General features: G+C 33.1%; 2 protein-coding genes and 1 long non-coding RNA gene across 4 annotated transcripts; 2 read left to right on the top strand and 1 right to left on the bottom strand.

The window, feature by feature from the left end:
* Positions 1–4519: 4519 nt before the first annotated feature.
* Positions 4520–7589, top strand: LOC105769029 (mitogen-activated protein kinase homolog NTF3). Of its 2 annotated transcripts, none has more exons than XM_012589391.2 (3): positions 4520–4961; positions 5201–5631; positions 6497–7589. In XM_012589391.2, the coding sequence occupies exons 2-3, from the start codon at positions 5209–5211 to the stop codon at positions 7190–7192; spliced, it is 1119 nt and encodes a 372-aa protein (XP_012444845.1). In that variant the 5' UTR covers positions 4520–4961; positions 5201–5208; the 3' UTR covers positions 7193–7589. The 2 variants fall into 2 exon arrangements, with proteins under 2 accessions (XP_012444845.1, XP_012444844.1); XM_012589390.2 differs by having other exon boundaries at positions 4521–4961; positions 5205–5631.
* Positions 7590–15236: 7647 nt separating this feature from the next.
* On the top strand, positions 15237–16707 carry LOC105769030 (bZIP transcription factor 44). The gene has a single exon (XM_012589392.2). It carries the CDS (start codon positions 15887–15889, stop codon positions 16379–16381), a length of 495 nt encoding a protein of 164 aa, XP_012444846.1. The 5' UTR covers positions 15237–15886; the 3' UTR covers positions 16382–16707.
* A 2652-nt stretch (positions 16708–19359) lies between these two features.
* On the bottom strand, positions 19360–20601 carry LOC128041399 (uncharacterized). The gene is made up of 2 exons (XR_008196406.1): positions 20169–20601; positions 19360–20078 (listed from the first exon to the last, which is right to left on the bottom strand). It is a non-coding gene; the product is annotated as an uncharacterized LOC128041399 (long non-coding RNA).
* Between the last annotated feature and the right edge of the window lie 2176 nt (positions 20602–22777).

The raw sequence follows: 22777 nt of genomic DNA, 5'->3' as shown, positions 1-22777 counted from the left end.
TTAGGATAATTTTGCGGCATTTTTTCGTGAAAGACCACTAAGAACATGGAAATTTTTAAAAAATTAAGTTAATTATATCAATATTTTTTTATATTTTTATATTTTTATTTTTAATAAACATAAATATTTATGTACATATGTCATATTAAATAAAAAATTGATGTTAATTTTATCAATAACATGTGTTAACATTTTACAAGCTCAGTATCAAATTAAACGAATTCATGTAAACAATTGAACATTTAATCATTATTCATGTACGCTTTTGGGTTTAACCCATTTTGGTATATATTTGTATTTTTAAATTGATAATTTATATATATCTTTTTAGATTCGAAAATATAAAAACTTAAATTAAACCCTAAACCCTAAATTAACCATAATTAATCCTAAACCATATTTTCAGGAATTCATGTTGCTAATGTTAGTGTGTAGTACAAAACATATATTTTAACCTTAAATTATAAACCGCAAACCGTTAACCACAAGCATCAAGCCCTAAAACACTAATTAACCTCTTAACATGACTAAAGCGGCCTAAACCCCAAACCGTAAACTATAAACTTTTTAACTATATACAATATACAATATTAAACTTTTTAACTTATAATAATCACTGAACCTTAATCACCAAACTCTCAAACCCTAAACAAAAAACACTAAACCTATATTGTAAACCCTAAACCCTAAACTGTAATTCAAAAATAATAAACATTATATAATATCCTATTTCCTACATTATATAATAACATAAATTATATAATAAACTACATATATGATAATCTAGCGGCGCTTCCCACAACGCGCCGCTAATAATATGTTTTAGCGGCGTTTTACCATAAGCGCCACAACTGCTAGTATACATCAAGACCAAAACGCTGCATTTTAGTTAATATTTTGCGGCGCTTTACAATAAGCGCCGCTAATACTATGCTTTAGTGGCATTTTCAAATAAGCGCCACTAATCTTAATGTACCTCAAGACCAAACTCTGCGTTTTGGTTAAGAAATATTGCGGCGCTTTTCAGTACTCGCCGCTAATACTATACTTTAGCGGCGTTTTAATATAAGCGCCACTAATGCTACTATACATCAAGACCAAAGCGCTGCGTTTTGGTTAATCTTTTGCGGCGTTTTCCAATAAGCGCCACTAAGCCTAATATACCGCAAGACCAAACTTTGCATTTTGGTTAAAAAATCTTGCGGCGTTTTTCACTACTCGCCGCTAATACTATGATTTAGCGGCGTTTTAATATAAGCGCCACTACTGCTAGTATACATCAAGACCAAAGCGCTGCGTTTTGGTTAATATTTTGCAGTGCTTTACAATAAGCGCCGCTAATACTATGCTTTAGCGGCGTTTTCCGATAAGCGCCACTAATCCTAATATACCTCAAGACCAAACTCTGCGTTTTGGTTAAGAAATATTGCGGCGCTTTTCACTACTCGCCGCTAATACTATTCTTTAGCGGCGTTTTTGTATAAGCGCCACTAATGCTAGTGTACCTCAAGACCAAACTCTGCGTTTTGGTTAAGATGTATTGCGGTTCTTTTTGCGACTCGCCGCTAATTCTATGCTTTAGCGGCGATTTTAAATAAGCGCCACTAATACTTTCTTTAGCGGCGTTTCCACATAATCGCCACGAATTATATAGTACACATCTAGTCCAAAACGCTGCGTTTTGGTTAAGAGCTTTTGCGACGCTTGGAAGTAAACGCCGCTAAAGATGTTCTTTTACGGCGTTTATTCAGAAAACACCACTGTATATCTGACTTTTACCGGCGTTTTATGGTTTGCGCCGCTAATGCTCGATTTTTAAGGGCGTTTGTAATCCAAACGCCACAAAATGTGCCGCTAAAAGTCTGTTTTGGTGTAGTGTGTGTTTGGCTTCCAGTTTAATTAGTTGATTGAATACGTTTCCTATTGTCGATAGTGAAGGCATCATAAACATATTGTAATATCCTGTAAATCAAAAAATTTAACTGCCACTATGTTGTTTAAAGGCAATATTCCAAGTGTATAACTTCAAGAAAGAATTCATAATCAATAATCAACATTTACATCCATATAATAATTAATTAAAATTCTATAACATATATGTTTAGAAATTACGTACTTAAAATATAGAGGTGTGTTTGAAAATAATATATAATAAATATAAAAATATATAATAAAACTTTGATTAAGTGATAAATTTAAGGTTTTACTAATGCAATTGGTACGGATTCAATTTCACTATATGCATATTTTGATTATTATTTAAATTAAAAGATTAAAATACCCTTAAAAACTATAATTTATTTTAATTACGGAACAGCATTTACATAATTTTTCTAATTAATTGGTGCCCAATTAACTCCCGAGTTTAACTTAGTCAGAGTCTTAAATAATTGAATCGATAAAACATTAAATTAAATCAAACAAGCAACTAATAAATAAAGTTGATCATAGGTTGGGCTAGTGCAAAAAATTAGAACCGATTTCTAGGGCATTTTTAGAAGGGATCTAGGTATTTCTGGATCAATATGGCTTTATATCGATCGAAGATTTATCTCTTATATTCGCAATGCACTTTGAATCACTTGATTTTGAGTTTGAAAACTCAAGTTATGACGTTTTAGTGAAAAACTGCACGAGCAGAATTTTTGAATAGGATTATTACTGAAATTATGAGTTTCAGACTTTTAATTCAAATTTAAATCATATTGGGTTCGATTTTTAAGCTTAATTTTTATTATATATGAACTTAATACTATATTTATTAAGTTATATTATATTATTATTTATTTATTCCGAATTTTGAATAATTTTTAAATATTTTAGATTATTTAAGAGTTTTATGTTAAAAGGATTTTGGATTATCTAGTTTTCAAGGCTCATTGAGAGTTTTACTAGCCACTTTCCATCTTTTCTATCTATTTCTTTATTTTATCTTATTAATTGTTTAAATCTTTCATTTATTTATTTGTTGTTTTTTTTCATCTTCATTATTTATTTTAATTGCTGTGTCTTTTTAATTTATAAATCTATTTGAATTTGTTTGTAATTTAGATTATGTCAAACTCTAAGTTTTCCTTCATTGTCTAGAGCCCTAAATTAAATTTGTGAATTGGAGAAACTTACAATCTTGTTCCGCACACGCATTCTTATTGGCATTCAATTCGTTTTAAGAAAAAATTCGAATTAGAAATGGGGAAAAAATGAGAATCCAGTTCCAAATTATATGCTATGTTCATCGGGAGGTTTTCTATAAATAGGGACACTTCTACAAGTTTGTAGGAGTTTTTCTTTTATGCAGGTATTATACAGTGTTCTAAATGATACGTGTAAATGAGAATACATTTGACTTTCTGGTTCACATAGTTTGAGTTGGTGCGTAAATTTTAAGATTTCAACTAATTTTGATTCCCATGTTGTTCTACTTAGTGCTATATACCGTGTGTCAGCCACCAGCAAGGTGCTCAGAGCATCCAAACTGAAAGCACCAGCTTAAAAGCAAAAGAGACGCAAACCTACCCCAGCATGCCCCAGCAGAACTTCCATTTATCTGCTATCTCATTGCTAATAATTTCAACAATGAAGCCAACAGGTTAAACGAAAATTTGATTCAAGCAAAGAAAGAAAGAAAATATATTATATTAAAACCCAATTAACTTATTCCATTGAGAAAATGTAAGCTAAAAGAGCAGCAAGAAATACCTATTTGCATAGGTTGACACTCTCATCTCATCTGATTTAAAATGCTTTGGGAGAACTCAGCACATACATTCAGAATCACTGATTTGTATCTGCAAATGCAGGATGCGCATCAACTATCCTCAACTTTTACCTGGCCAAAACAAATATCTCTCTCTCTCTCTCTCTCTCTCTCTCTTTGCGATTTTCGAGGAAATTGTAAAATTAAAATGGATCCGTGTGTTGTTGTTTGAAGGAGAGAGGATAAAACATTAAACAACTGAAAAAAAAAACTCTAAATTGATGCTAAATATTCTGCTGTATTCCTAAGTATTTGGCTTTGACCAAAGACTCAACTTTCAGTCCGATTCATCAATAACTATTGAAAATGCTTATTATTAGTCAAATTGAGTTTATAATATTTGAATTTTTTTAGAAAAAACCTTTTCTCGTGTTTAATTTTATATAAATGTAAAAATACATATTTTAAAAAATATATAAAAAAGTTGCATATTCGTAGACTTAACTTTCGAAGGACTCATCCGTTATTTCCGCGCCATGGTCGTCCCGAATAGGCGAATATTCTTGGTTTATCCACAAAAAGCGTCTAGTCAAAACATTTAGAAAAATAATTAAACGTCGTTTGACGTCCGCTTCAACCGGGGATTCGAAACGACGCCGTAACCTATGTATACTCTAATAAAAAGATCGTCCGCTTTGCTACTGATACGGGGGTCCCTAACGCTACGTGAAACAGAAAAACAAATATCCAAAATTCCAGACCGTAGTAAATAAATATATAAACCCCAAAAGATAAAAGATATTAATTAAATAAGTGTATATTATAAAAATAAAAAAAACCTAATAATTTGTTTTGTTTCGTCGTTGTTGTTATGATCGGATGGCGATGAGATAACGAATCTTTCTCTTCTTACTCTTATGAGTAGATCCCATCCAACCTCATCGTTGACACAAAATAATTACATTCCAAAGTTTTTCCTTTTTCTTTCTGAATGTTCGGCACCGTGAAAGTTTCTGTTTCGAGCTTGGCTTGATACTTTACGGCGTCGGGATCATTCAAAATCCAACCTTGACGTTGTTTAAATTAGGGTTTCATCGAAGCGAATGGAGCTTTAGTTTTCCCTTTTGCTTCTGAGAAATTTGAAGTGAATCAGGACGTGGATTAGCCAGCAGTATCAGATGTGAAGCTCCTGTATCGCGGGAAATTTTGAAGCTCAGTTCTTTTGGAATAAATTAGACTCAATAAGAAAATTTACCAAAAACAGGTAAAACTTTAAGATCTCTCTCTGTTTATTTCTTTCCTTTTTTTCTTTTGTAATTCCTTTAATTGTACGATAAAGTGAACCGGCTCCCACTAATTAAGTAGTAATTATTAAAAAAAAAGTCAAACCAAAGTAGGAACTTGTTTTCTGCTTATTCAGAACTGTTTTGTTTATTCTCGAATTAAGTTAGTTATTCAGTTAATTTTCTTCTCTTTTTTGGGGGGTTAAAAATTTTGGTTAAGGCAGGAAAATGGCAACTCCAGTTGAGCCTCCTAACGGTATTCATTACCAAGGAAAACATTACTATTCGATGTGGCAAACGACGTTCGAAATCGACACCAAATATGTGCCGATCAAGCCTATTGGAAGAGGGGCGTATGGGATCGTTTGCTCTTCTGTGAATCGCGAAACCAATGAAAAAGTTGCCATTAAAAAGATAAACAACGCCTTTGAGAACCGTGTTGATGCTCTCAGAACTTTGCGTGAATTGAAGCTTCTCAGGCATCTTAGACATGGGAATGTGATTGCTTTGAAAGATGTCATGATGCCGACTCATAGGAGAAGCTTCAAGGATGTTTATCTGGTTTACGAACTTATGGATACCGATTTGCATCAAATCATTAAGTCTTCTCAAGTGCTTACCAATGATCACTGTCAGTATTTCCTCTTCCAGGTATCTTACCAATGATCATTATTAGATTTCTTCAATATGCATAATTGCTCTTTCTACGTGGCATTACTTGAATGAAAGTTCTCCAATTTCAAATGCGTGTTGTGGATGCATTAACAGATCGTTTGTTGTTATCTACTTTGAGTTGAAATATAAAAATGCAGCTTAGACAAAGAAGCAAGAAATTAAATGGTCGAATTTGGATCTGAATATTAGCATCCTGGATCTATGTTGTATATGTTTGTGGTTCTACTAGAATATCTTTTGACGATTTATGTTTTACTAGCATGTAACTATTTGTTAAGATATTTTATGTGATTTCCTTTTCGGCAATTTTCTGTTCACTGAATAGGGGCAGTTTCTGCTTGTTATATTAATTCTTAGCACCATATTGAATTATTGATGGAGAAAAGTGTTTGCTTCAGCTAATTGATCTCCTGTGTTTTAACATGACAAGATAACAGTGAGGACCAGAATTTATGAGTGTTAGTTCATGGTAGGTCTAGGGAGAAACATGTTCTAGGCATATTAATGCACTGGCCTAATTTTTGGAGTGTAGTTACTTCATCACTAATGGATCCAGTCCGATTACACCTCAACAAGCTTTTATACGAATTAATATTGACCTATCATTCTTCATAAATTATTTCCTTAGGAATCCTATTCCTAGTAGCTTGCATCTGTGGTCTGTCTGACTGCCACTTTACAAAGTCATTTGGATGTAAAGAGATATCCCGCAAATATAGACATCAACTCTATATAATAATTCAGTTGAGATACATACGTGGGGTTGTGGTTCTGTAGTTCTGCTTTAAAGCTTCTACTGTGACAGGAAATGATCAAATATTCATTGTTCTTCTTTTTGCAGTTGCTCCGAGGCCTGAAATATCTTCACTCGGCAAATATTCTTCACAGAGATCTGAAGCCTGGAAACCTTCTTATCAATGCAAATTGTGACCTTAAAATTTGTGACTTTGGACTGGCTCGCACTAGCAATGCCAAGGGTCAATTCATGACAGAGTATGTTGTCACTCGCTGGTACAGGGCCCCTGAGCTTCTCCTCTGCTGTGACAACTATGGAACGTCTATTGATGTTTGGTCTGTTGGATGCATCTTTGCGGAGCTTCTTGGCCGGAAACCCATCTTCCCTGGTACAGAATGTCTCAATCAACTTAAGCTGATCATCAACATCCTTGGCAGCCAGAAGGAGGAGGATCTTGAATTTATAGATAACCCTAAGGCTAGGAAATACATCAAATCACTTCCATATTCCCTTGGAAGCCCCTTTTCCCATCTTTATCCGAATGCCCATCCTTTGGCAATTGATTTGTTGCAAAAGATGCTTGTTTTTGACCCTTCAAAAAGGATTAGTGTAACTGAAGCACTCCAACACCCTTACATGGCACCATTGTATGATCCGAACAGCAACCCTTCAGCCCAGGTGCCACTCGATCTTGACATAGATGAGGATTTAGGGGAAGAGATGATCAGAGAGAAGATGTGGAAGGAAATGCTTCATTACCATCCCGAAGCTGCTACAGCCAATGGCGGGGTGTGCCTCTAATCATTTTCCACTTCATGGCTCAGGAATCAAGCCAAACGATGTTGTCTTACCACTGAAGAGCCTGGTGTTGTGTTTTTTTCTTGGTGATATTAGATGCTATATTTATGTCTTCGCAACTCCTGTTATGTTTCTAATAATGTTGGAGAGACATACGAGATATGTTGTTGTATCTAGAGCTTAAGCTTTGTTTAGTGCTGGAGCTCTGTACTGTAGAAGCTCTGTTTCCTTTACAAACTTGTATATAAGGCTACTGTTGTATGTGTCTTAAGTCTTTTAACTCTGAGAGCTTGTGTTTGTACATGTAAATTACTAAGCTTAGACATCGAGAACTACTATTATGAGCAGTGTAATATTTATGGAAGGAAAACCTGTTTGCTTGTTGGCAGTTGAATTTTCACCTGCTGGTGTTTCTCAAATGCTCACTTATGCTTCTGGCTCGGAGAAGCTCCGTTAAAGGGGGGCTTTGGAGTATCTATTTATAAATCCAATGAGATATATAATTTTATGCACTATCAATGTACCAAATGATGACACATCATCAAAAATTTATTTTACATCATTTAATTCACTTGTAATACATAAAATTATACTCTATGCATCAAATATTAACTTACTTATTTCGATCCATGTATTTAACACATTTATTAACCTTAGGGAGAAAATTGGTTTAGCATTGAGCATTAGATTTGATTGTAAAATTTTTCCATTTAACCCGAATGTTTTTTATATTTAGGTTTAGAATCCAAGCCCAAATTCAATTTTTTAACCACCTCAGGGCCTGATTATTTTGGGCTAAATTCAATTTTTGTGAGCTTAGGCTTGTTTTTTATTTCCATTGGTCCAAAATCCAAGCCCAAATGCCCTATCTAACGAGAAAGGCTACACCATTTTTAGATAACGAAGTGTACTAGGGGGAATCTATAAAACACGAGTCCAATCACCTTTTGTTTATTTATTTTTCTAGCATAATTATAATGGTAAAATTTTAATTAGTTTTTTTATTATAATAACATTTGAGATTTAATTTTTATATTTTAATTCGACATAGTTCTTAAATTTTACAATGAAATTAGTTAGCTATTTTGATTAAATTTTATATTGATTTTTTCAAAAATATTATTCTAATAAAATTTTATTTTAACATAATGAATTGAAATAAATGTTATTAAAAGAAATTCATGTTGGCCACCAAAAATATCAAGAGTGCTAAATATTTGGGCTCACTAATGACAAATTTTTTGTCATTATATTATAATGGTGAAATTATATTTCAATCGATTTAATCATTATATTTTAATTTGATATAATCTATCATCTACTTTTATAATAGCATTTTTAGTCCAAATAATTAGAATCTTTAACCATATAGATTAAAATTATTGTGTGCATTTTCTTAAAACACCTATCTAACACAACATATGTACATTTTCATGAAGTTGAAATAGATATTTTAAGAAAAAAATCAAGCTCAACATTTAATTAAGGGTATTAACTATTTCAACTAACTAATGGCATTTTGTAGATGAACGTAATTATATTAAATTAAAGAATAAACATGGTAAAGAGGCCATAACCATTATTTGATCTAAAACAATCTATGTTTAACACAATAAATTTTATTTAATAAAATAAAAGTTTGAATTTTTTATAAAATGAATTGTTGTTAATTTAATTTAATTTAATTGTAACAAATGATTATATGTTTATCAAAACGAAATTACCAAAAATAATAAAAATTATAGATGTATATGCATTGATGTTTGAATGAAATTTATTAATCTTTATTATTGATATTAATTACTTTCGGTACTTATCATTATTATTTATACAAGTTTAAGCAAAAAATATTAAAGGATTTCCCGGTGAAGCTGGGGAAAATATACTAAGATATAATGAAACAGGAAATAAAGAATGATGGTCAAACAGGCTGTTTTAAAGGTCAGATTTTGAACAGAGGCGGCGCCAACGGGCCCGGCATGGCCGGGAAACTAAAATGGTAAAAATATTATTTTGGGTCCCCTTCAATTTTATAAAAATATATAATAGTAAATAGTAAAATTATATTTTAATTTAATTATTCAAAAATTATAAAAATATAATTTAATACAACTCATAAAAACATATAACTCAAATTCTCATCCAAAAAGAATATTTGGTTTTGCCGCACATTTGAAAAAAAAAAGCCCTTAGGAGGAGTCGGAGGGGTCCACATTTGATTTGCTGGTCTCTTTCCCACACCCCGCTTCCTGTCCTGGTTTGGCTTTTCAAGTGGATGCTTCAGCTTTCTATTGCTTATCTTTGGCTGCTTTAACGGCATTGCAGCAGGGGCAAACCTTCCAACCTACAAGTTGGCTCCTTTCTTTAACCCAATGGCCACCCTTTTTTTTTTCCTTATTTATGGGTTGGTGGGGGGCACATCTTATGAAGTTTGTCATAAAAAATAAAGTGCAGTGAAATAGGTGTCGGAAAGAGAATAGATCACGTGTAATAATCCCACTCTTACTTTGGAAATTAATGTAAAAACATGGCAGATTATGTTAAAAGCTTGGAAACCCAAAAAACATGTAGGGGATTGACTCTAACATAAATTCATTGAGTTTTGAGTTATTTTAAACGAAGGGGAAGGAAAAGAAAAAGAAATTATCCCTCAGCTATATATTTCTTTTTTGCTTGAAAGAAGTAGTTCCCGTGTGCTTTTGTTTCCCACTTGGAAGAGCTGAATTAAGTAAAATATCAAACCATTAAAAAAGCATCTAATTGATTGATATGATGATATTCGTTTGGCAATTTGTTTAGTAGTGGTGCTACCAGAAGCAACTCAAATGGCAGATGCTTTTTTCCATTGAAGGAAAAAGGATAGTAGCCTCTGGTGAACCATATGAACCCAATATCTTCTTGGGGGAGAGATAGGAAGTTATTGGTCAAAATGAATGAGAGGTAGATATGATAAGATTGAACTGTGCAAAGGTTAAAGTTGATGGATTCTGTGTCAGCTTCTCCAACCCTTTTTTTCTTTTAAGTAATGTTCACATGCCCTAGTTGTTTTTATGATTAAAGAAAATAGCAGTTACACTACATTGATATGTCTTTTTGGGTTTTCAATTGCCAGCTTGACTGTAGCAAGTAATGTATGAATTCAGTTCCTTTATTTTTTTTATCTCAAATGTGAATTTTCAACTGTATATATATATATATATATATATTGATTAAAGCATAACATCAATGAAGCACACTTTGAATGTGATTCTCCTTACAGAAAAATATGTATTTTTTAATGACATTTTAAATTACAAGTAAACAAAAGGGAGTTGATTTTTGGGTTCCATTCCCACTATGACCAGGTTCTTCGAATATGCTTTTCATGTAGATAATCATGATTATTTCTCTAAGAAAGCATGCTTTTAGAAGCACGGAATTGTTTAAACTCCAAGTTTACTTCTCCCGTTTTGGGGCAAGTGCAAAATTAGAACTATTCTCAAATAATTATCTCCATTTTGGTTTGTAACATTAACATATATATATATAATACGCTGTAATATCATTTTGAGGCTTGCCTTCACGGTGAAGGCAGATTCATTCAAGATTCCAGAGTTGGATAAAAGAAAAAAATATATGTATCAGACATGAAGTTGGTACGAACCTGGACCAAGAATAGGTGACATGACAGCTTCACCTCACTGTTTAACTATTTCTCTCATGCACGATATAGCGTGAGCGGTCATCTGCTTTTTCTTTTTGAGGGAGTTTTGTAATTTGGAGCCGTAAAGATGATCAAATTTGATGGTGGCTGGTCTAGATTTTTAGGTTTGATGAGATGGCTGCTTTCTTTTCTTTTTTCGCTTTGTTCGTATAAAGTAGCATGTGGATTTATACTTAGCCTGGTTTTTTAGCTATACACTAGTCCAACAAAGCGACCCAGAGATGACTTGACCAAAGCTGAGAGACCACCTCCTTGTTGGTTAAGCAGCCAAGGTTGAAGAACAACTTTCTAAATCCTGTTTCAGGGATTTGGGTATAGTTTGTTAAATAGAAATTATCCACTGCCGGATAATTTCTCTTATCTATAAACGCAAAATATATCGTATATGTGTTTTAGGTATCTGTAATTGTGTATTGTCAGGTAATAGGCGAAAAGGAAGCTCTGAAACCAAACCATGCAAGTTGTTGATGTTGAAAGCTATAAGCCGAGGAAAAAAAGAAAGGAGAAAATAAAAGTGGAACATGAGAAAATCATGTGCAGGGAAAATCGAAATTGATCGAGTATGTTTGGGGACCCTTTCGGAAAAGCTGAAATAGACTAGCCTCTTGGTTTTGACCCATCAAAAACCGACCATATATTATTATACCCTTATAATTGAGTTTCCCTCTGCTGCTCTCTCGTCTCTGCCTGATATCGTTTGCCAATTGATGAAGGAGATTGTTAAAATAAAGAAAATTCAAAGTAGTAATATGTCTGATTGGCCATGGAAGTAAATAAATTTATTTGTCTCTTTTACTCGTACAAAATCAACGTTTACCTTACAAATTGTAAGAGGAATCACAAGTTTACTAAACATTCAGAATCTAAAGTTTTCTTGGAGGAAGAAATTAGAAAATGTATTCAATGTCCTTCTTTTTACAACACTTCCTGAATCTTGAATCTGTTGCAGGTTTTTAACTGAATCCAAATCAGTTAAGTTTTAGTTTTCCATGGACCGATCTAATAATATACAATTTCTATACATCATTAATCAATCAGATATCATCAAAATAATTTCACTTCACTTAATCTTTTATTATCTGATCTATTACCCTAATCTAAAATATAAATCTATTTTTTATTTAAAATCTTTTTCTTAAAATACTTTTTACGATATCGAATCTTAATTGATAAGGAACGAGTCCCCACATCCTTAACGACTATACTAATGAATGATGGAGGCAAAGCTCCAATTTGGCTACCAGCTTAATTAACCTATACTCCTAAATTACATATGAGTTCCTACATCTAATTTTCACGTAACCAAACAATAGTTTTGTAACTAGAAAAGAATGTAACAATATTCAACCTTTTAGAGATACATCATCGTTTTTGGATCCGGTCGGTCTATATGTACATTTGAAACTATATTTTTACCTAAATTATTAGTTCAGCCCCACTCACTTCCTACTGCCACCAACCATCAGCCCATCCATGATAGAGTACATAAAATTTTGTTATATTTACTGTTATTTTGTGCCCCACCCACCTGTTAGAGATACTATACGTACTCCACCACTGTCTTCCAAGGGGCCTCACCCAAGATCAGTGGTTTAACTGTTTTTGGTCGCCTTTAGCATGGTGATTCCATCAGCTGTTTCAGCTATCAACATGTTTCATGGTTTTGTCCGCAAACCAATATTAGTATTAAAAGATCATGTGGATCTTAACAGATTATCCTAAAAATGAATTCCAACTGTGGTTAGTTTATTAATTTTTGGTAATTACACCCCCCTCATTGTAAACTGCAGACCGAAACATAAAGGGGTGCATCTGTTACATACAGGAACATGGTGTTGGGTTTGGTTTGGTTGGATTAGTGTGTATTGCATTATCATGGCTATAAACCAAAACAGGGTAAGCATCAAAGAACTTTCGTGTTCCCCTTTTAGTCTTCCATTGTGTGTAAGCATTTGGTAAAAATAAAATAAATTTTGGTGTTCTTTTTTGGGGGGGTAAGTAAAGAAAAATATGGGATTGGAAGTGGTCATTATCAGTCTGACATGGGCTCAACTATAGTAACAGAAAGGAAAAACCTGATGACATCAATTGGCAAATTTTAGAGTTCTAGCTGATGGAATATTCTCAAGTATATGTGCTTCACCCATGGTGGGTTTTTTTTTTGGGTCCAACTGCTTCATCAATTAAAATGTATTTATAACATTATTGATAGTTCATAGTTTTTTTTTTTTGGGGGGGGGGGGGTTCATCTTCATTCATTTTTCTGTCTAGATAAAAAGTCAGAAACCTTGATTTCATGTTTAAACATGTATAAAAGTAGAAGTTTATGGCTGCATCGTTGCGCTTCCGACACAAGTATTCATGGAATGACAATGGTCCCTGTCTCCCTGATCTGAGTTTCTGTTGGCCAGGCCAGCAGTTATATTATCCGGACCACGGGAATTAAGTGTTTGATATTTATATGTATTTAATATGAGTATTTTTTAAAGTTTTTTATAATTAAAATAATATTATTTAATACAAATTCTTCGAATAAATATAAATAAGTAGCATTAATTCTCAGCAAATGGTTCACCACGTTCCTTTTGCATATATTTTCTGTGGATCTCTTGTATCCATGTGAAGGTTGGGCAGATGGAAGAGTAGGTTTTAGGCAGATTAAACCAATCCCATAGCCCATAGCTATCACATCAACATGATAATAATAATAAAAAAAACAAATCTTGTCACATTAGCAAAGAATAGAACCAGGAATTGCACAATAACACTATAACAGGGTCTAAGAAACAATGAACAAGTTTTTTAACTATTACCACTATTGGAATGGGGTGATATATATTAATTGCTTTTGCTTGTGATATTTCCTGTTAGAAAACATATCAGAAAAAAACTGTTTTTAGTATCATTGCCCTACCCACTACTGGCATGCAATTAAGGCTGGGGCCATTTGCTCTAATTTGGGTTTGTGGTCCAATCTGTTGTTAGTTAATACCATACCCATATAAGGCCTAAAATGGAAGTTCATTTTTAATTAAGCTTTCTGGGATGTTATTATTTGTTTCTATATGTTTTCACTTCAAAGTAAAACCTGTACCAAAAAAAGTCAAAACTTTGATGGTTCCTTTGTGTTACAGCCTAGGCTTTAACACCATTATTGGGAGCTCATTTTATGCGCATGGAGCTGCTTTTAGTTTTGAATGCCAAAAGGTTTGGTCAGATTGTATTCCAATAGGTTGTGATGATTGTTATTTTTTAAGCACTAAATCCAGAATTTACGAATCAGGTGCCATGTTTTTTTATTAATAAAAAACAAAATTAAAAATTATTAGCGTTAAAATTAATCAAATTAGAATATATTAATTAAATATAAATGTCAATAATAAAATCTATCAAAACAACAACAAAAAAAATATGATACTAGCTATAAAAGTTTGATAAAAAAAATACTAATATAAAGATTTTTTTTTTTGTTATAAAAAGCATTGCAAGGTTCAACAGAAAAAAATAAAAATCTTGCACTAATGCAATGAGCAAAGAAAAAAACCCTCATTGTACGCCTCATAACTCATAATCTCCTTAGTTATAGTGTCAACTGTCACATTTGTTGTTCTTGGCGCAAATCGAAGCATGAGATATCAATTTATTGCTACCCAATTACAGATTTCTAACTCCAGCCAAGAGTTTCCCCCCTCTCTTATTCTCAGTTATTAAATCCACCGCCGTTTATCATTCTCAATAACCAAATGACACACCCTTTACTTCCATGCCAATTGGAGTCCATTTACAATCTCATGAAGTTCAGCTTCTAACACACCTAGTTAATTCCCAAATTTCGATAACACCCAAGCATCTAATCTCTCTTATGATTCCTCACTAAACCCCCAGTAGTGGTGATTCCAGATCCTACATCAACTTTACCATCTGTATTAAGCTTTAATCACCTCGACTGTGGAAGCTCTCACCTTGGGAGTGATGAATCACACAAATCATAACATAATCATATAGCCAATCTTACTCATGACAAATTCATCGTAACCACTACATTCGTATTTAGATTTTGCTCATTAAAAATAATCTTATTTTAAACAGGACTCAAATTATTTTTAAAATATTTTAATTACTATTAGAACAACTAAGATATGATAATGGTCTTGATATATTTTAGTTAAGAACGAGCTTATATTACAATTACAAGCGAAAGAAAATAGAGGCAAAAAGGAGAATAAAAAAATTAGCATGTGTTGGGTGATGCAGCCTAAGTCGGAGGGTGGGGTAAATTTCGTCTCATCTTCCTCCAACAACTCCCAAACAAGAAGGTTCTCCAATGCTCTTTTTTTAATTATTTTTTAATTTCCTCATTTTCAATAATTTCCTTCTATAAATTACCGTATCAATGTTCTCAACAGCCTCTTCCACTTCCGCTCTCTTCTCTTTCTTTTCTCTTTGAGCTGAGGTTCTGCTGCTTCTTTTAGTTCTTGTTTTCCCCAGTTTTCCTCAGCTTCCTCTGTTCTAATCACATCCCTTTTGAGGGTGTTTGCTTTTATATCGGGGATTTTTGGTTGTTGAACTCCAGTCTAGGTTCTAGAGTCTATACCAAAAATCCATTAAGTCAAAACTCTATCTTCCAGCAAGAAGAGAAAGACATATCTTGGTTTTTTTTTGCTGTAAATCTTGATGCTGCGTAAATTGTTGTGGTTGATGCTTGAGACTCATGTCTCCAGTTGTCAGTGAAATCCTCCGATCCGGTTTTATGATAAATTCCTCCCTCAGACGCAGGACCCATCTAGTTCAATCTTTCTCAGTTGTCTTCCTCTACTGGTTCTATGTTTTTTCATAAATAATCATTTTGTAATTGCTTTTTTTTTTAACTATATATATATATAATTATCTGTAGCTAGTATAGGAGTCCAGTCGCCTTTGAGGTTAGATTATCCTGAAATATTAGTAATTTATATTTGAAGTTTTAGCAGTGAGTTAGGTGTAAAAATATTAACATGGCTTCGTCCAGTGGAAACTCCAATTCCTCAAGCTCCTCGCAGCTTCAGAACTCTGGGTCTGAAGAGGACCTGCACCAGCAGAACATGATGGACCAAAGAAAAAGAAAGAGAAAGGAATCAAACAGGGAATCGGCAAGAAGATCCAGGATGAGGAAACAGCAGCACTTGGATGAATTAGTGGCCCAAGTGGCTCAGCTCAGCAAAGATAACAACCAAATCCTGAACAGCATCAACTTCACCACCCACCACTATCTCAACATTCAGGCTGAGAACTCAGTTCTGAGGGCTCAGATGATGGAACTGAGTCAAAGACTCGACTATCTGAATCAAATCCTCAGTTATCTCAACACCATGAGCGCCAGTGAGTTGGTGTACGAAACTGATCAGTGCTTTGAAACAAGTACTTGTGACCACGGTTTCACCAACCCTTTCAATCTACCTTACCTTAACCAACCCATCATGGCCTCTCCAGACATGTTCCAGTACTACTGATCCATAATAATCCTCACCACCATCCTCCCTCATTTACTGATAAAACGAGGGTATTAATATAATTGTTATGGTTAATTAATTTAATGAAATATTAGTGTTATTGGCAGCTATAGGTCTAGGACGATGATGTAAGGGATGATGATTGTGAGAGAATTGGCAAGTAGCAAGTGAAAGCTGCTTGGCAGGGGATGCAATTTTTTATTTTCAATTTTCTTCTTGTAAATGGGGATTTGAGATATAAAATAGGGTTTGATGTTTGACGGGTTTTCTGGATGTATGTAGTATGGTCTCCTACGTTTTTATATAAGAATTTCCTTCACCTGTTAGGACTCTTTTCCTTCCTTCCAAGCAAGTGATAATATTTCTCTTTTCTTGTCCCTCTCATTTATTTTTCCACTATACAAAAATATTACTTGAAGGGCCGACTGAACCGGTTAATCTGCTTCCACCATCAATTTTTTTATACAACTTAAATCACATGCTTTTATTATGTATAACAATCATGCATCTAACCTAACTTAGTTAATCATACTTTTTATATTTTTGAAACCCATCTTTCATAAATAAATAAAAAACTTAGTTTTCACGTATAATATGTTGATAGCTTGAATTTCTATCTACCATGCATTCCTTCAGATGAATATTTTTATATGCAAATGTTGTCTCTCATCCACGTCAACAATTTTTCTATAATAATCTAATCAACAACGTTATATAAGGAGAGTTAATTGGCATTAAAAAAAAACGTATAAGGGAAGGAAAACAAGAGCTGAAGTGAATATACATACATGGGTTTGGGTTAAACTAATTAAGTAGCCAAAGGGAATTAAATGTACTTGCGTTTATTGATTGAATGTCGACCTATTGTTGCTTTTTATTTTTATGTTGCAATATGAAATGCTAGTGGACATTATACCAACTAAATTGGAGCCACCAAAAGACAGCCAAGGAAGTGGGTGAGTTAAGGAATGAAAAAGGGAACACATAACTCCTTTAAGTTGATCCAAGCTAAAAATTTCTCATTTAAGTCCAATTAGCTTCTCTTTGGTGGCTTTGTTGTGTGCTAGAATTAAAAGCAAGAGCATTAATAAAATGGGTTCCATTTGAAGAGATGGAGTCGTTAATTTTCATTTGTTTAAATGCAAAAATACATTAATTGAAACAATTTAATCACCGCTAATTTTGAGAGTGAACAAATGAAAATAATTATTCATGATAATTAATATTTTTCTGTTTAATATTTATATATTTTGTTAATTTGATCTTAATAAAAATCTAAAAAATTCAAAAGAATATGTAAAAACCTTAGTTTCAAATATATATATATATAAAGGACGGAATAGGTAAACTTTGAAAGATTAATTTATTATTATACCACTTGATAAGAAAATATTAATAACGCGAATGATTATCTTTAAATATTTACTTTTAAAATTGATACAAATTGAATTACTCTGATTTATTGAAAAGTGGAATTTTTTACACATTTATTAATACATGCAAGACATAAGCAATGGTGACTTTGATATGTTTTACCTTTTGTGGTGGGAAAACACACATTCCAAATTAGAAGAGGAAGACAGGCCAGCAAAGCATGATTACTTCCAGAATTATCTAATTCCGTTCATCTTTCTAGAATTGATTTTTCTTTTTAAATTTATTTTCGAGGATGTGACCTCAGATTTATAAGCCCAATTATCATTATTCCTTTTCCAAAAGGCATAGTCCGTCATGATTTTAACCTGCTAGCTTTTGCTGTTGCTAGTTTATTTAATTCCTCAGCAGTTACTTTTCCTGTTTGCTTTGATTATAGACATTCAATCAACAATAAATGGGCAGTCAGTTCATATATTTTAAGCCCTTTCTATGTTGTTTTCCTTTTCCTTTTGCTTTTGATGGTAGGGCAAGTAATATGAAAGGAACAGCCAAAAGATGATGTAGGACTAAAATGACAATCCCACCTACATATCGTAAACAAATCCAAATAATTGAGTGCAATGCAGCAACATAGTGTTAATTTCATCCAAAGTTTAGCTAGGTCACAGTTTCATCATATCAAATGATCCGGTTGCAAGTTGTATGGCAGGCTTCATGGAATCATTTAAAAACACAAACACAGGTTTAAGGGGTGGAATTCGAACCCCAATACTACTAGTTGAATTTCACCTCTTAATGAGCTAACTGATCTAAACCCGGAGTTCAATAGTCACGGGGATTGCAATTAAAGAAAGGAAATATTTTAGATTCACTAGGAAAAGCATTTCAGGAACTCTGGTTTGGTTAGAAGCTGTTCGGGACAGGAACTTGATCTTTTCCCTGTTGCTGCTTCTGAGAAGGATTCAAGTTATGATGACTTGTATCTATGCAATGGAACTTAAGAGAAAAGGTAAAAAGTAAGCCACAAAATCTTCCATGCTCATTTCACTTGAGATTCAAGCAGAAAAAGATGTCAATTTAGCTATAATCTGTTGACATCTAGAGCTTCCTTTTGATAGCAGTATTTTGCCAACATTGAACTTCCTAGGTTGTTAATGGCAATCCTACTGATTGCCAAACCAAAAGGACAAAAGAATATACCCTACCATTGATTCCTAAATAAAATCGAATTTTTCGCTTTTATCATATAAAGATCCGAGTAAAAAACAAGCATAAACATCATCTTATTTACCATGTAAGCTGGAGGTCTATAATTTTTTTTGATTGGGGGGCCATATAAAAAAAGAGGGATTTGACTTCCGAAAGCCAAGTTGGCAATGAAAAATAATACAAAAATGAAAAACAGCCATGATTTGTTTCTCCAGGATATATGCAGAGAGCTATGATTACATGTAGGAACCATTAGATTGAAAGCAAATAGACAAAATAACAGGTTCCAACATTAAGATTAACATATCAAAAAAACATTACCATGAATTATAGTAATATTTATCAGAAAGGATCACAATTATTGGAAGGGGGTAATCAGGATAGCACTAATGTTATCCAAAACTTAAAACTGTGTTCACATAATCATCATTAACTAAAGAAAGGGAGGGGAATGAAGGCCCACTTGGAGGGTAAGGGGACGGAAAGTAGGGACAAGGTGCTTGGATGGATATCCAACACCAGATAAAACTTAAAAGATTCCTATATATTACAAAAGCCGACCCAAGGCAATATTCAACCTAAAACATTCATATCTGCTTGGAAAGTTTCCCATGGAAAAGAAACAACACATGATGGAAATATAGAAAAGTTTGAGCTCTCAGTTTTCCTTTAATTATACTGAATATGGATATGTGCAGCATCAGAATTTCATAAACAAGTAGAATGTCAGCGTACATACCAGCAAGTGCACATCCAAAACAGTAAAGAGATAAGCAAATGGCTTAGGTCTCCCAAAATTGCATTCTGAACTTACCCCGATAGAGTCCAAGTGGCATACCTGCAAGGGAATCCCCAGTAACACGCCCATCAACACATGAAATCAAAAAAAGTGAGGTCATTCTTTCCTTAGCAAGGCATGCTAAAGCCCTCCACCACCGTCTGGGCTTGTCAATCATGGAAGATAGTGAAAACTGTATTGAAGATCCTTTGATGCTTGAGGCACAGAATTACATCTACGATTCCTTAGTAATGAAGGTAAAGCCTGCTGTAAGAAACTACCTTGATCCCACTAAGCAATGGAGTTGATGCAGCAGAAAGGTGCAACGCACGTCTGCGAGATTGGACGGTTCATATATCAGTGAAATAAGAAGGATTTTAGATTTGAGACATTCACCAGAACCAACAGAATCATGGCCTCTACCTTGTTGAAGACCAATGAAAATAATGTATGAAATTTTGTTGCCACACGTTGAGTAAGATGGAAAACTGTTCAGGAAACAATCAAAGTAAACTATCTTATCCCACCCATTCAAACATTCTAAACATAACAGGCATGAAACAACATAAAAAGTTAGCATTTCCAACAAATATCAGGGAATTCAAGCACATGTTAGGCACTAAGGAATACCCCACATTGAAATTTTCCTATTAGTAAATATTAAACAAGACGTCCTCTGTAACAACAAATTTCTAATATCAATATTATCGTTTGCATTTCAGTTTCAATATTGTTGCAATTTCTAATATCAAAGGAAACTGAAAGCAATGAAGTAAAGTGGCTTGAAATGGTAGTGGTTAGCTTGCATGCTGCCAAGTTTGGACATTGATACGAGCATTGCAGTTCTCTCTCTTTCTACTGCGAAAGGGGGCTGGTATTTTTAGTTTTATTTAACTCCCGTGAATGGCCTTTGCGGCTCAGTATCCGATGTCGGAAAATTGCTATAAAAAGGAGAACGTCAGTCGCGTGGGCTTCGGCCATGAATAAATAAATTCAGTCTACACTGACTTGATGTCAGTAAATAATGGATTGAAGATGGCCAAGTTGGCCCAATTATTCTGCCTATGTCATTGTATTTGATGTAGATGTAGGTTAAATATTTTTGAAATAAAATTTAAAAAAATGAATTGTACATTAACTAATATTTTTATCTTTTATTTTGGCATAATAATTTATTTGGTTCTCTAAATTTACGAAAAAGATATTTTAGTCATTCATTTAATTTTTCGCTTTTTTATTTTATTTTTAAACTTGCATTTTATCAAATCATCCCAAAATAAATAGAAAGTGAACATTGTTTAACTTTATTGATGTTGCATATACGTGGATTGTTACGTAAAAAATACGTCAGCATTTAATTAATTTTTAAATTTTAAAATTCAAAAAATTATAAAACTATTTTAAATATTAAAACATTAAAAATTCTAAATTGAATAAAATGCTAAATTCACATAAATTAGCAATTGAATGTGAAAATAATTGTGCATTGATGATTTGGTGTATTTATGTTAATCTATATCTAACGTTGACTCGGATTTCTCAAAATAGAAAGGAAAAGATAAAGTCATTGACAAATAGCTCGCAGTTACAGTTTGTACTTCTATAACCCAAACCTTTTCAATTGCTGAAATTTCGAACTGCATTGCATAGTAATAATATAAGCTAAGTTGAAAATGATTGAACAAGCTTAATTGAATCGAGTTGAATTAGTTGGCTGTGATAATGACTAAATTGAATAGATTTGAAAATATGATTTATCGTTATAATTGTACAATTGAATTCAGTTGGTGCTGAATTATGCTGTCACATATGTGATTTGATGATTGGTTGATGAAATTATGTTGTGGAATTGAGAAATCAAGTATAATTGAAATTGAAATAAGGTGGATAGTAGATTTTAGTTTATATGCTCGAAATTATGGATTTGATATTGTACGATTTAATCAATTCGATTGAGATAGGGAAAATGTATATATTCCAACTATGACAACTTGATTTAAGATATGTAAATAGATTTAATATTTAGGTGATGTATTAGGACTTGTAGATTGACATGTTAAAATGCACTATAAACTTTATAGTATATTTTACTGTTCGATTATAGAAATACCACTGAGTTATACTCAGCGTATGGTTTTATTTTCCATGCGTAGGTTAGGTATCTAAAGATTCGATCGTCAAACCAGTATCTAGCGACATTCCCAAACTCAAGTGTTGGTGATGTGTTCATTTTGGTCTTAGCATGTACCTAGGATATCTTGTGGTTATAATTTTTGGTTTTGAACTCTTGCTGGTATTTAAGGTTCATGTTTATAAATGTATATATTTGTATTGAGAATGGTCATGTTGATTTTATCTTGATAAGGTAGTTATTACTATATTCATAACGGTGTAATGGTTGAGAAAATAACATGCTTGGAAACCTATTTTGGTTGCTATAATAGCTATGGGAATGATGAATGATGTGCTTATGTTATGATTGAAATGTTTGGTAGGTTTGATGTGTATATCATAGGGTTAAATTTAGGCAAATATGAGATTGTTTGAATGATTATTTTGAATCATAGCTAGTTGAAAGTTGAGATGCCAATGAAGGCTTATTTAAAATGGTACTTATATATGATATTTGGTTGGTTTTGAATTGTGAATTGAGGTGCAAATTGTGGCATATTGGTTAGGCACTTAGGTTAGATGTTATAAATGATGATTTTGGTATGATTTTGGTGCTTTTGAATTGGTATGAATATGGTATGAATGGTTGCTTGTTGCTTAAGTGAAGTTAGGTTGAATGACTTAATTTGAAAGGAAATTTCAGGTACACACGGCTTGAGACACGACCTAGCGTACGACAGTGCACCATACATGTGTATATGGCAGGCCATTGTAACAGCTCATTTTCCAGTGGTGTCGAAAATAGTAGATTCGGGATCACAAATCCGACAAGCGAGTTTGTAAATATTATTATTTAATATTTACGAGTCAATGATAATATTATATTGGATTTTTGGTTTAATAATTTTTGCAAATTGAAC

The sequence above is a fragment of the Gossypium raimondii genome, chromosome 5 (assembly GCF_025698545.1).
Source record: "Gossypium raimondii isolate GPD5lz chromosome 5, ASM2569854v1, whole genome shotgun sequence".
Lineage (NCBI taxonomy): Eukaryota > Viridiplantae > Streptophyta > Magnoliopsida > Malvales > Malvaceae > Gossypium > Gossypium raimondii.
The sequence above is the reverse complement of the archived record's forward strand: the minus strand, read 5'-3'. Positions and strand labels throughout refer to the sequence as shown.

Bases quoted from the DNA above. Each gene is read 5' to 3' on its own strand.
- LOC105769029 (XM_012589391.2), top strand. From the start codon at position 5,209: ATGGCAACTCCAGTTGAGCCTCCTAACGGTATTCATTACCAAGGAAAA. The intron at 5,632-6,496 runs GTATCTTACCAA...TTCTTTTTGCAG, and splicing joins GTCAGTATTTCCTCTTCCAG to TTGCTCCGAGGCCTGAAATA.
- LOC105769030 (XM_012589392.2), top strand. From the start codon at position 15,887: ATGGCTTCGTCCAGTGGAAACTCCAATTCCTCAAGCTCCTCGCAGCTT.